The sequence below is a fragment of the Phallusia mammillata genome, chromosome 5 (genome assembly GCF_965637545.1).
Source record: "Phallusia mammillata chromosome 5, kaPhaMamm4.hap1.1, whole genome shotgun sequence".
Taxonomy (NCBI): domain Eukaryota; kingdom Metazoa; phylum Chordata; class Ascidiacea; order Phlebobranchia; family Ascidiidae; genus Phallusia; species Phallusia mammillata.
Window position 1 is genome coordinate 4,777,945 of NC_137256.1, and position 13,471 is coordinate 4,791,415.

General features: G+C 38.0%; 2 protein-coding genes across 5 annotated transcripts; both read left to right on the plus strand.

Annotated features, from left to right (window-relative positions):
* The first annotated feature begins 6 nt into the window (after positions 1-6).
* Positions 7-2,086, plus strand: LOC145230655 (aspartate beta-hydroxylase domain-containing protein 2-like). The gene is made up of 3 exons (XM_080096145.1): positions 7-522; positions 587-755; positions 1,132-2,086. Exons 1-3 carry the CDS (start codon positions 10-12, stop codon positions 1,380-1,382), a joined length of 933 nt encoding a protein of 310 aa, XP_079952271.1. The 5' UTR covers positions 7-9; the 3' UTR covers positions 1,383-2,086.
* A 116-nt stretch (positions 2,087-2,202) lies between these two features.
* On the plus strand, positions 2,203-13,329 carry LOC145230060 (uncharacterized). Of its 4 annotated transcripts, none has more exons than XM_080095426.1 (20): positions 2,204-2,219; positions 2,308-2,397; positions 2,475-2,613; positions 2,849-3,027; positions 3,523-3,711; positions 3,791-3,884; positions 5,078-5,263; positions 5,831-5,956; positions 6,133-6,234; positions 6,305-6,423; positions 6,927-7,191; positions 7,832-8,039; positions 8,371-8,515; positions 9,070-9,126; positions 9,711-9,897; positions 10,438-10,587; positions 10,679-10,795; positions 10,870-11,006; positions 11,498-11,615; positions 12,718-13,329. In XM_080095426.1, exons 3-20 carry the CDS (start codon positions 2,479-2,481, stop codon positions 12,868-12,870), a joined length of 2,667 nt encoding a protein of 888 aa, XP_079951552.1. In that variant the 5' UTR covers positions 2,204-2,219; positions 2,308-2,397; positions 2,475-2,478; the 3' UTR covers positions 12,871-13,329. The 4 variants fall into 4 exon arrangements, with proteins under 4 accessions (XP_079951550.1, XP_079951552.1, XP_079951553.1 ...); XM_080095427.1 differs by having other exon boundaries at positions 12,749-13,329; XM_080095424.1 differs by having other exon boundaries at positions 2,203-2,219; positions 11,498-12,782.
* Positions 13,330-13,471: the final 142 nt, after the last annotated feature.

The window sequence follows — 13,471 nt, forward strand, 5'->3', positions numbered from 1 at the left end:
ATTTAACTCATGTCCTATGCGGACATAGACCGGTTTTCTTTTGAAACAGTTACTCGTCTGATAGGTCTTGTAGTAATTACTGTGATTTTTCTTGATCATGTTATTAAAAAAGCAAAAGACAGACCTGTCACCAGGTCCCATGACAATTTCTGCTCAAGCCCAAACTGTCTTAGATGCAATTTTGTCATCAACTTGACCCAACTAAAAGTGAAAGCTGGACGTCAGTTTTTAAAAAATCCAAGAGAACTTGAACGATTAGGGCACTGGATTTCAGACGATGTTTATGAGGACGAAGAACGAAAACCTACTAAATTTTATTTGCCTGAACTATTGAGTTTTCCGGTTATTGAGAGAGGTTTTCATGAGAAAGATGTGGATTTCCTTGAAACGAACTGGGAAACCATAGCTCGAGAGTTTGAGGAAATTTCTAGTACAGCCAACTTTAATCAAACAAACTGGACGATAAACTCTACACCAACTGGACAATGGAGCGTATTCTATTTAATCAATCAAGGCTCTGAGGTCAGCTACCTATTTTGTAAGTTTACGAAAAGTCCCATTAAATGCACGAATTTATTATTTTCAGGTGATGCAAAATTGTAAACTGTGTCCAGAAACCATGACAATAGTGAAGAGTTTGGATGATCTATTGTACGAATGCTCGTTTGGTAACGTTTGCTTTACCGTTTTGGAGCCAGGAACATCTATAAGCGCTCACTATGGACCTTGCAACGTGAGAAGTCGCTGTCATTTAGGTATGGCTCCATTTTTTTACTGTTCGAGTTTTAGCCTAACCAGTGGTTTCTAACTTTTTAAGCATGCGGCGCTTTAAAGAACTAAAATTTCCTCATGTGGCACACTTCGCAGGTAATTAAACTAACAAAAGTTGTTCCTAGACTGTCAATTTTCAACTTTATTGTGCTGGGTAAAGATGCTTTTCATTACCAATAGCTAAAATATGAGCTTTGATACGTGGTCATGTGCACCAGTATTACGTCATGGAGTCCTAGAACACCATTGAATGTTTGCACTTTAAAATAGGAAATATTTCGCATGACACTTGTAAATCTCTCACGGAACACAGTTTGAGAATCACTGGCCTAAACCAACCTTCATGTATTTGCATTTCAGGATTACAAATACCGGAAGGTTTTGAGTTGCTTGTCGGTAGTAAAACTACAACCTGGTCGGAGGGAAACTGTGTGCTGTTTGACGATTCGTATTTTCATTCTGTTGAATGCTGGCGCAAAACTTCTGGTACCAGAGTTGTGCTGATGGTTGATTTATGGCATTTCGGCCTGAACCCACATGAACGGAGTGCGATTCAAGAAATTTTTCCAGCTGTACCAGCATCTGAAAATTTTCAATCTAAACACGAATAAACGTCCGTAATTGTCAGTGTTTAAAGTGCTAGTGTTTTGAGAATGTGTTTGCGGTGCTGTGGTTGCTGTCAGTGGCGTAGCCAGGGATGGGCCAAAGGGGCCACGGCCCCTCCCAAATTTTCAAAGTTGTATATTGAGAATATTGAATTTAGTGTAGTTTCGTCTCCTAACTATCAAAGGAATATATTAACTACCAAAGATGACTGTTGTCGCCAAGTTGTAGACGAAATCCATGCTTTTTATATATTTATGCAAACGTGGAATAAATCAGTAAATAAATCGTTTGGCTGTCCCGTCGAACCACAGTTTGTTAAGTCGCGTGTTTGGTAAAAGCACGCCTTTAACGTCAAGCGTTAGCAAAAATCGGTATTGGAAAACAAATTATTTGGCCCCTTCCAAAATTTTCGGCTGCCTACGCCACTGGTTTCTGTCAAACCTTAACCTCTTTACCTATGCGCCAGTCCCGGAAAGACTCCTGTCGTGGGTTCGAATCCCACCGCAGGCTAGATTTTTTTTAGCCGACGTCTTGCCATATGGTGGTGAATGCTTGGTGACCGGCTGCTTTAGGGCAAGCGTAGACTACCTGGCCTGTGTAAATTCAGAGCAAGAAATTTAGGCTATAAAATTTCGGATGTGGTGAATTTTTTAGCGCAATTGTGCTGCTACGATTTCTTTCATATTGCGAAATACACTTAAACAGCGAATCTCATTTCTGAATTTATCAAAGCATGATAAAGGTAAACTTCTTTTCGCAAGAGGTATCACCATGGCTATCCTTCATTTAAGTTGAGCGCCTAACCAGTAGTACATGTGCGTATTATTATTGCAAACTTATAGGTAAGCAATTTTATATCGGCAAATTATTTCTTAAATATTTAGTCGAGAAGCGACACCGAGTGGTTAGAATTTTAATTTTACTCCCTAGATACGCGACGCCGCGATCACAGCAACACAGGTTTCTCGGAAAAATCTTCTTTATAGCTGTCACTCGTTTTTTAGCCAAACTAAGACATTGGTAAGTTACGTGTTAATAGACATTCAAACGACAAGTTTTGATTCTACTGCGGTTTTAGTTAAGTTTTCGCATTGCAGAACAATGAGTGGTGAAAACAAAGCTGACGGAGATAATCCGTTGGTGACAGGAAGATTAGAAGAGAAATCAGACTTGCAAAATCTTAATCATCGATTTTCAGCTTACATTCAAAATGTTAGATCTTGGCGCCTAAAACAGGTGCAACTTTTTTAATGCTTGTGATATTTGTTTGTAACTCTGTGAGTCTGTTTTCACCTGAATATGCATCATTCTGTTTCACTTATTGTATAAGAATATATAAAACAACAATTATGAGTAGCATAAAATTGTAGCACCTAGAAAGAACGTAGTAACAAAAAAAACATGTTGTTAATATGTTTGTTTGAAGTACTAGACCTTATTTTGCTACATCATTTTGTTTCCCATTAAGCAGCAAGACTCCAGTAAGCCTGATGACAGCCACTGGACTGAACAAATCAACAGTATTCGCTCCATGTATGAGAATCAGTTGGCAGATTTGCGATCACAACTTGAATGTGCCAACAGAGACAAAAATGAAATTGAAGCTTCGAGGGCAAAATATGATTCCATGTCAACCGAATTGGAAAGCAGGTAAGATGCAAAAAATACTGTTTTAAAAGTTCTAGTATTAGCCCCGTTTAATTTTAATCCCTTTTGTGTTGCCATGTTAGACACTGAAGATGCTTCTATGAGTGAAATTTATTTGTTTTAAATAACGTAGCTAACTGATTTTATAAACGTTTTCAAACTGTAAAAAGTCAGTGAATCTAAAATATACACGATCGCTTGGTGCGTCTTAAAATCACTTTACTATCGCTTGGTGCATCTTTAACTGATGATTGATGATATGAAAGTGCGCCAAGTGTCATAAAGGTGCCCAGAGCGATATTAATGTGCACCAAGTGACATTGATGTGCACCAAGTGATATTAAGGGGCACCAAGCGTTATAACAGTGCTACAAGTGATGATAATAATGCACCAATCTATCCAAGTGATCCTGCATATTTTATATGCACCTGTAAAAAGCTTTTTTATTTATTTATTTCATTACAGAATTATATGAAGCCATTTCTTCTATATTTTAGGCTGCTGTCTTTAAATGAAACTGTGTTATCGCAAAAGGATACTATGACTCGCTTGCAAGTGCAGTTGTCCAATAAGGAACTGGAACTGCAGCAAGCTCAGTCAAATCTCACTGCTCCCAGAACAGAACTTGAATCATGTCGATTGGAAAGGGATGACTACAAGAAAAGATTAGTTGAAGCAGAAAGAAGGTACAGTTATCAGCTGCATAAAAATACTTAATGTGCCAATCCAAGCACTTTGTTTATGACCTTAAATTAAAATCAACAGATGCTTGAGTGAAGAAAAAGGGAAATCAGAGTTCCAACATCAGCTTTCAGATCTTCATTCCAGATGCAGTCATGAAATTTTGCTTTATCAGCAGGTACTTTTGTTTGTTTTAGTTTAGCCTTGTTTTAAGCCAAATACTTCTGGTTTGGTCTGTGTTCAACAAATCACCCAGCAAATAGCTCAATGTTTTTGTAAAACTTAATTTTTGGCTTAAACGTAATTTCACAGACAATTAGAAGGTTTCGTATAACGTTGTTGTAACACCTCTGTCTAGAAAATTTTGTATACCACTGGCATTCATAAAATAAGGCAACTTACAACAGCTACCGTTAACACTGTACTTTTGGTTGATCACAAACATGTAAAATGGGAAAAAAACAGAATTATGCCACAAGCATGCACTTTAGACCAGGGGTGTCAAACTCGCGGCCCGGCCGCATGCGGCCCACGAAGCCCTCCAATGCGGCCCATGAACACTCAACAACAATTGCAGTATTTTATCAGATTTTTATCTACTTACAATGAATTTTTCTTACTTTTCAAAGTTAAAGCTAATATTTAAACATACATTTACAGAAATTTATAAAATGTGCCTACAGGCCAGCAGACCCTTAATCCGGCACTGTTCATATGTTATGAATAGAAGCGATAGTAATCAAACCGTTCCTCAAACCATATAGCCACATGCGGCCGCAGAAACGAGTTTGTGGACCTATTGTGTGCAAACAATGCGATAAACATGCACCAAAAGCGTCACAATATAGATTATGACGTAATAAACAATTAAGACTGATCTTCGTACTGTGCAGCTCAATCTCTGCATCAAGTTGGAAATTAATCTGGGATTTGGGGGCGTCAATAGTTGGTATATATGTGATATAAACCTTTTTCTTTACATGTGTAATTTTAAAACAAAAAACAGCAGGTAATTGGCGCCTGTTGGTGAAATAAGGATCTGCAATGCGGCCGTCATAGCGAAAAGGTTGTTTAAGTGTATATAACTTGATTAAAAATCACATGTGGCCCTCAGCATAATTTTTAACTGCAATGTGGCCCTTGAACCCAACGAGTTTGACACCCCTGCTTTAGACCATCTAAAAGTTTTACATTCTTATCTATCAAATATGTTTGTGAACCACCTGGAGTGCCTTCACATGCCACAGTTTGTAAACCATTGGATTTATACGTAATGTTGTCCTTACAAAAATATTCTTCCAAAAATTACTATGTAATTTGTTTGTTACTTTTTTTAATGTCGCATTTCCATTCTTTTTATTTTTGTTTAAGGAGGTAAATGACTTGCATGAAAGATTAGAAAAGTCTCGTCACTTAGTGTTGGAAATGGAGGAAGCAGCTCGTAGATCGGGACAGCAGAGTGGAGATGTGGCATTAATGATGAGAAATGCAAGAGAAGCAAGTGAGGCAGAATTGAGAAGATACATGGAGGAAGCAGAGGCCAAACATAACCTAAGTGTAATGCTAATGTGTTTTCTATCTGTTTTTTTTTCATGCTTGAATAAACTCTGTGTGGTATGGATAATTGATTATAAATGGCCATGTGGTTAAGCCTATGTGCTTATGAACCACTTAGGAGAGAATGGAACTTTTGCAAGTGGTATTTTTTGCTTGTGTGTTACTATTAGTAATAGGCTTGCCATCGAAAGAACAAAAATAGTTGCATAAAACCAGAACAAACAAAATTGTTAAAAATAAACTGTGTTTCTTTTAAATGTAAAACTTGTGACATGCATGTGGGATATTCTGTAGACAATTTTTAAATTTAATTGGTGAGGCCTTTAGTGTTGCTGCCTACAAAAACTGTAATGTTGTAAAAGTACAAATGAGACATAATATAAAATAATCCAATGCTTTTGCATTCATGGGCCAAAGCATATGATTAATGTGCAACAACAGACTAACATTGGAATAGTACATGAAAACTATTGAGTTGTAGTGCCTTTGCACACTGTTTGCCACACCTTTAAAACACCGCTTCAAAAAACTGCAGTTTTGTAAACATTATATATTATTATGATGCAGATATCTGAACTGAAAATGCGAATGGAAGCAGACACTCGTAACTTGGCCGAACTTGTTGAAGAGAATAATAAGCTGAGAGCAGAGATAAACACACTTGCTGGAGAACTTCATGGCACACAATCAAAGGTGAAGAGCTGCTTATGTGCAATTAAGCATGCTTGTCAAAGAGAAGTACAGTAAAGTGTTGGCAGCAATAAAACTATGTGTTGAATTGTTTGTTTTTTTAATTTTTTGTGCCAAAAAATAACTAGATAACCTAATCCATTTCACCTTAAAATTTTACTTTTATGTTTTTTTTTTAGTTAAACGCTGCTGATTCTGCATTAAGAGTGGTGGAAAATAGTCTTCAATCTGAAAGAAAGGGCTTTGAAATACAGTTACATAAAATGGAAAACAAACTGCAGGTGTTTGTTAGCTACTGTTGTATGATAGCAACCTTGACCACATAATATAACCATGTAATTTACGCCACAGGAAACCCAAGATTTGCTTTTGATCAAGATACAAGAGTTAAACGCTGCTCAAGAAGCCAATATTCCTCTTCGAACTGAAATTGACATGCTTAAAAGCTTGATAGAGGAAGAAGAAAAAAGGTAACAGTTTTTCACTACATTGTTTCTCACCCGGTGTGGTTTTAAAATGATTTTAGGCCTTCCACAACTGTATGCAGATTATAATTTTCCACATTACTACAAGCTGTCAAAAAATTTCAATGTCAAATTTAAAAGTAAAAACAGAATTAATTTCAGTTGCTGCACTCACCACAACAAATAATAAAATTTCCCTTAATTAATGTTTGTTTGTTTTTGTGTACTCCATATTGTTACCATGGCAAGGGATCAAGGGGGGAGGCAAAGACTGCAATATATAGAACGAATTAAACATGCAGTGAATGCCATCACTTGTGGACCTAATTCGATACTGCTCGAACCGACAGAGCTGGAAAGATATATGTGACAACGTCTGACCGCTAAGCGAATAACACGCTTATATAGTGTTACTTATCTTTAAATTTGCGATGCACCATGACATTTAGTAACACTACTGCTCTGCTGTGTCTTTGAATCAGCATATTAACTGTATTATTAATTTTCAGACTGGCCCTAGATGGGCGCTTTAATGCCAGAGACACATCAGGCTCAGGTGGAGATTTTATTACAAACCTAAAGTTACCAACCCTTGCAAGCACCAATCAAAATCATGTGAACAGTGGAAGTTCTCTACGACAGCCACCATCCTCAGTGCCAATAGCCACGAACGGATTTGCGAGAGCTGAGAACGGTTCTACAGGAGCTGATCTATTCCGTGCTCCGTTGTCGCAATCTGCGTTTCAGTACTCGGCGAATGTACCAAAAAGCGAGGTGGGGGGGGGCAGGTTTTTGTAAAATGTTGTAAACAAGCTGAATCACTGAGGCAAGATTTGACGACTGCGGTCGTTACAATTGTTTATGCTTTAGAACACAAATAAAGTCTGCTATAAAAGAAAATTATTTGGTAAAAAAGAACTTTTATAATTTGACTCACAACCCTTTGTCAGTTGATCCCGTATGATTTTACGTTTTTAAATATTAAATATAGCGAGTTTTAAAATGATCTTTGTACAAAATTAACGAGTAAAATCTTCTTAGAAACTGTGAAAATGTATTCGCAACTATAATTAGCCCTGAATACTTTTGAGTTAAGTTTATTTCTCCGGTGATACAAATCGTAGCAGCACAATTGCGCTAAAACGTTCACCAGGCCGGAAATAGCTGCGCAACGTTGGTACCTATAAAGCGCGACAAAGGTAAGGGCACAATTGGTGGAAAGATGATAAACGCGCTGCAGCTACATCGTTACTTGGGACACTAGACCTTTTTATGTGGTGAACAATGATAAAATTATAGTAAAATTTTATGACTACTCTCTAAATATGACGACGGAAGGTTTACAACTGACTTCTGTGTAAAAGTCCTTGTTAACTTTTTCTGACCACATTTTATTGGATTTTTTTATGCGCAGAAACGACCACAGTCAGCTTCCACCTCGTCGAGTTCGACCTTTGACGAAACAAAAGAAGGTTCGAATTGTGATGACGTGGCACGGACAGGGCGGGAAAGTCCCGGTGTGAGGAGCCTTCCTCCACGTCCACATACTCCAACTCCACCCAAACGTTTGCCAAAGCGACCACTAAGTGCCGCTAATGCGCGCTACATTTCAGCTGAAGCTGGTAGGTAATAGATTGAAATAATCTTCCAGCGAAACCATAACAAAAAATAAATTAAGTAAAAAACACACCAATAACATAAACGTACATGCAATTCATGTGTTAGATTAAACATTCCAAACAGTTTCGTTTAAAAAAAAACTGCCCTGGTGTTCAGTAATTAGAAGAATTTGTCAAGTTTCTTTTCTGGAAGTGCTTATTTAAGTGTGGCATAGGTTTCGAAGCGGTTTAAACCAAGATAAAAAAATCGCTTCTGTCGTTGACATGGATATGTAGTTGTATAACAAACTAACTTGAGAGGTGCGTAAGATCTCGATTTTGGATTTTCCTCCAGGTCAGGGAAAAGATTACTTTGATGCGATGTTCAACGACCTGCGTAAGGATGTGATGTACACGAAAGTGACTGAGGATTTAGGGGGTGTGGACACATCTAAGGTCACCTCGTCCCTTCAGCAAGACTTGATCAACTCCACAGCAAGGTAGGCTACATTCTGTGACAAAAATTTTTGTTGGGTGTTCAATCAGGGGTTAATGTGACAAGCTTTAATTGTTACAAATTGATATAATATGCACATTTCATAAACTATTATTTTGCTTCTCCGGATAATGTATCTAACTAATCCGACTTTTCGACGTCCCATTTGAGATATTTTTGATAATGTAGAGCAGAAAACAGTTTATGACCATCTTTGTTGGTAAATACAAGTTTAAATATTTTAGGGGCTGTTAAGTATAGTGTCAAAGATAATCGGAGGGATTTCGCACTTATAACGCATAGGAAACTTCAATATAACGGCGAGATACTTTGTGTTTCTTGATCCGTCAAATGACTCTTTTTCTGCATCAACAAAAGGCGGTTCATTTTTCTTATTACGAAACGAAACCACCCCAAACTATTATTACGATAGGAAACCACCCAAAACTAATGTTTTGAGTGAGTCATACTTTGATCAAAAGTTGTCAAGCCTCTCCCAAGCATTTTCAAATAGGCAATATATAATACAATGCTTAGAAAATAGCGTGTTGTTGCCAGACACGACGTGAAACCTAGCAAGGATGGACGACTGTGGTATTCGGGGTCGACAGCCAGGTTTGCATTAAGGCAATGGAATCTGGCGTGTAACTATAGATTGCATGCTTGTGACCAATGACATCGGTTTCGCTGATTTGTGTTCTGTGTGTCTTTGTGCGCTGTTTCGTGTTTTGGCAAAACGTGACATTTGCTGTGATGATAATGCTTCAATTTTTCATCTTTCCAAACCCAAGGACCTGGAGTTTGGTGTAAAGGTTGGAATTTGATGTGATAATATTATCACAGTTGATTTGCAAGTTGTGAAAAAATCGGCATTAAAGTGTGAATTGATGCAAATTTGACTTTGATTCTGATTGTTGTGCTTTGTTGTATCTCAGCAGTTTTTTATGCGACTTTTTATTTCCTCAAGATGGCAAAATTTATCAAATAAAAATCATGTCAATAGTTAGGTCAAAATGGGCCAATTATCACAAAATCAATTGAAATGGCATTAGCATTTGCCGAAACGTTTGATTAATAAAGCATGTCGCTTTTTCATTATATTTGTGCCGTTATCTCCTCACTAAACTTATGAACAGACCCATGTATAGTGATCAAATCCAATTAATTAGTCGATGACTTCCTATCTTGAACTGTTCTAGCGCCACTGGCAACTTGAAAATTGTTGAAGTGGACGACGAAGGAAGGTTTGTTCGTGTTCACAATTCCTCACCAACCCTGTGTGAGAACATTGGAGGATGTCTGCTTCAGCAAAATGTGGCTGGGCACCCGGTTGCTGTGTTTCGATTTCCACCAAGGACCAAATTACAGCCGTGTCACACTACCACGGTCAGTTGGTATTTTTATATGTGTACAGTAGAAATCTTAAAACTACGCAACCCCTATCAAAGTTTATGCTAGAGTTGTAAGTCATCATTTGTTTTTCCGGTCAGGTATAAGTTTGAATATCATGGGCTTAATTTGGGCCTGACTTCATCACATTTGTTAGCATTTTGGGTCCAAAATCGGGCTTTCAAAAAACGAAAAAACGGACTTAAAATTTTTAATTAAAACTTAACATGGGCGAGATAAAAACAGAATACCCAGAGAGCTTGTATATAATAAAAACATTTGGTGACATCGGTTCAAGGCGACAAAATTGATTGTTAAACGTCTGCAAAGAGTGTATTCATAATAAACAAGCTCCTTGGTGATATTGTTTTTGGTCAAGCGAATTGTGTTTAATTTACCTGCCATATTTGTTGTACTGTTTGACTGTGGCTAAAGATTGTTGGACTATGTCAGTTTATACTATAAACTATAAACTTTATAGCCACAGAAAAAATGTTTCATATGACCCACGCTGTTATCGTCTGGTCCCATTTGTAGGTTTGGTGTTCGGGATCATTGGAAGCAATCCACGACCCTCCATCCCATTACGTGTGGAAACAGTTGGACAAATGGGGAACTGGGCCAGAATGTACAACTATCTTGTGCAAACCAAACGGCCAAGCTGTAGCATGGATGACATCGGCACCGGTAATGGCTACAATTTCATTTTCTGATCTAACCTTACAGTGAGATTTGATGCTGTTTTCGGCTGAATAACATCACTTATGTTTTATTGCAGAGAATTTCTCGCGTGTCGAGGGCTTATCAGTATCAACCGGACGTCGCTGCTCAAACCCAGGAAATGCAGCGACTTGCACAAGAAATGAAAGATAGACAAAAGGATAGTCAAACCCAAGTAGGAAATATTACAGACGGTGTTTCCTCAAACTTTGTCATAAACACCAAGTCAATGCATATTTTTGTTTACAGAACCATCAAGGTGATGGATATGGTGGAGAAGAAAAGTACGGTCGTGTTGCAGCTTCGCTTCCAGCTAGTTACGGAGTTGCACCGACTCTTTACACAGATTCACCCACAGTGCCAATGCCCGCGCCCACACTAAAACGGTTAGAGAGTTTTTTTAATGGTTTGTGTGATTGAAGTTAGCAAAATGTCTAAAAGGGTTGTAAATCACATAGACCCAAGATAAACTTTATAGGAGTAGAGAATACAAATCACTGGTTCTCATCCTTTTTATATTCAAAGAAATTCCACAACAACGTGCCCCCAGACTCTACTGACATGTTAAAACTAGAATGTTATGTGTTTATATTTGCGTTGACACCTCAATGTGAAAGTTGCCTTGATTCTGGTAGTCGCTCTGTCGTTTTTAAGTAAAGTAGGAGTCAAAAACACTCTTCCAGCGATACAATAAATTTTACGTGGGCAAAAAATGACCAACTGACGTGCGATTTCGTGTGTTATAAAAAGGTCATGCGTACAATTTGCAAGATTTTTTATATTATTTTAACTACCTGCAGTTTGAAAATCAGTGATAGAAATGGTATAAACACATCAGTGATAACTCGATTTCAGTAATATTTTTTTCTTGAGTCAGTGAGAAGAGCGGATCGTTGCCGATCTGCACAGGAGGTCGACTGCTCCCTACCCGAACTGGTAGCGCTCCTTTGCGCCGATACAACGCACCTCCCAACCCAGTGCGCCACGATTCCCAAGTGAGTGAAGCCAATAAGCAGGGCAATACCGCCTCCTGTGGAAGAGCCGCTCCTGAAAAATCGCCCGTGTCGCCACGTCGCCCGCACACTGTCAGTGGCAGCGCTCCCCCATCGCCGCGCGGCACTGCCCGAATGCATTTACCTGGGACCTTTCTATCGCCTGGCGAGCAACACCGACAGGGTCTTCAATGGGTCAGATCAAATCACAACCTTAGTTATATGCCTCCAATGCCCCGTGCCTTTCCCCCTGTTACCCCAGTGTACACAAAAAAGCCACTGGTTACAGGCTGAACTTGTACATACATCCTTGCATAGAGTCCCTATTCTGTCGCATGCTTGTTGGTTAGATTGGCTGATGCATTGCCCTTAATGGTTTGGTACGTTTGACATGCAATACACAAATGATTGGCGTATTGCATTTTTAATGGTTAAAAGAAATCTTTGTTTGCATGAGTAGACAGAAATAGCTTATTTTAGTTGATCAACTAATTTTGGTTTAAAGTTAAAAAATCATCAACTAATATTGCTAGTTGGTCATGAAAGTTACTGTGTTACATTAAAACCTTGCTTCCTAATTATTGGACACAATAGTATTTTTATTACTAAACAGCTTGAATCATCAAGTGCCTGTCGGGTTGAAATGAATTAATTAAAATCATTTGCACTAATTCGTTAAAATATTCTAATTACATAAACAAGGGGTGCACAACATGGCACCTGTCTTTTTACTGTTTAAGACAGTCAGTATAACTACCACCCGAACATGGATTAACTTAATGCCCCCATGCCATTGGACCTATGGCATAGGTCATATGCATTTCTTAATTGATTGTGATATTGGAAGAAATGATAGTTGTTTGGTTGAATAAAGTACATGTAAAATACGCTCCAAACGCCTTACAAGCAATTCCTGTACAATTGTGCCCTACAGGGTTAGAATGTATGGGTTTTTCCTTCAAGTTGTGCACCCCTGACATAGCTGACCATTTTAACTTGTAGTGTAACATAATAGCGTAGCGGTAGAAAATCTAACTGTTCCTTTTGTCACCTTTCCCAATCCCTATTCTGATCCCAACCTCAAACCGTTAATACACAACACAAGACCATGGCTTACCAGCAGCGCTTGGCTACAGGGGACGATTCGGAAATCATCGACCTCACTACACAAAAATCAGCTCGATCAAAATATGGATTCGACTTCATGACACACCCACCAAAAGTTATCAACTACGACGGAACAGTCAGGGAGCGCTGAGGAGTTGGTATAGGAAAATATCGAAATTGTCAGGCAAGGAAATTCCTGCTTTATATATAACGTTGCCAAATTTGCTTGTATTAATTGGAATAAATTGATTCATATTGTCATGAGCGTGTACGTATATTCACATCGCATTGCCTACTGTTCCAAATTATGTAGATATGAAAAGTTTGGGACATTGTTTGTGTTATTATACTTGTTTAAATGTGGTTGTTTTAGGCAAATTTTTATGTAATGTGCGTATGAAGTTCCCATTTTTCGTTTGCGACGTTTGTTTCAAGTAATGAGATTAGTGTTGGCGTTTTTCGAAGTGTTTTAGATTGCAACTGTGCTTAAACACAACTGTTGAGTTGATGTAGGTCTACTTTTTACATGTTCTGCGAAGAGTTTTTGCTTTTGTCATCACCGAATGTGTACATTTTCTGATTTCAACAATAAATGTATTGCTTTCAAACATATAAACACAAATTTGTCTTGCAAGATTCTCCAGCCCTTTACCATAAAATTTAATAGAATAGCAAGTAGCAACACATAAAAATTAAATGTCATATATTCTGGTTTTCCTTCAAATTTGCAAATGACATTTTAAGCTATTGTA

Coding starts and splice junctions, on each gene's coding strand:
- LOC145230060 (XM_080095424.1), top strand. CDS start 2,479: ATGAGTGGTGAAAACAAAGCTGACGGAGATAATCCGTTGGTGACAGGA. Junction 5,264..5,830: donor AGGCCAAACATAACCTAAGT/GTAATGCTAATG, acceptor ATTATGATGCAG/ATATCTGAACTGAAAATGCG. Junction 11,007..11,497: donor CCCGCGCCCACACTAAAACG/GTTAGAGAGTTT, acceptor TTCTTGAGTCAG/TGAGAAGAGCGGATCGTTGC.
- LOC145230655 (XM_080096145.1), top strand. CDS start 10: ATGTCCTATGCGGACATAGACCGGTTTTCTTTTGAAACAGTTACTCGT. Junction 523..586: donor TAATCAATCAAGGCTCTGAG/GTCAGCTACCTA, acceptor TATTATTTTCAG/GTGATGCAAAATTGTAAACT. Junction 756..1,131: donor GAGAAGTCGCTGTCATTTAG/GTATGGCTCCAT, acceptor TTTGCATTTCAG/GATTACAAATACCGGAAGGT.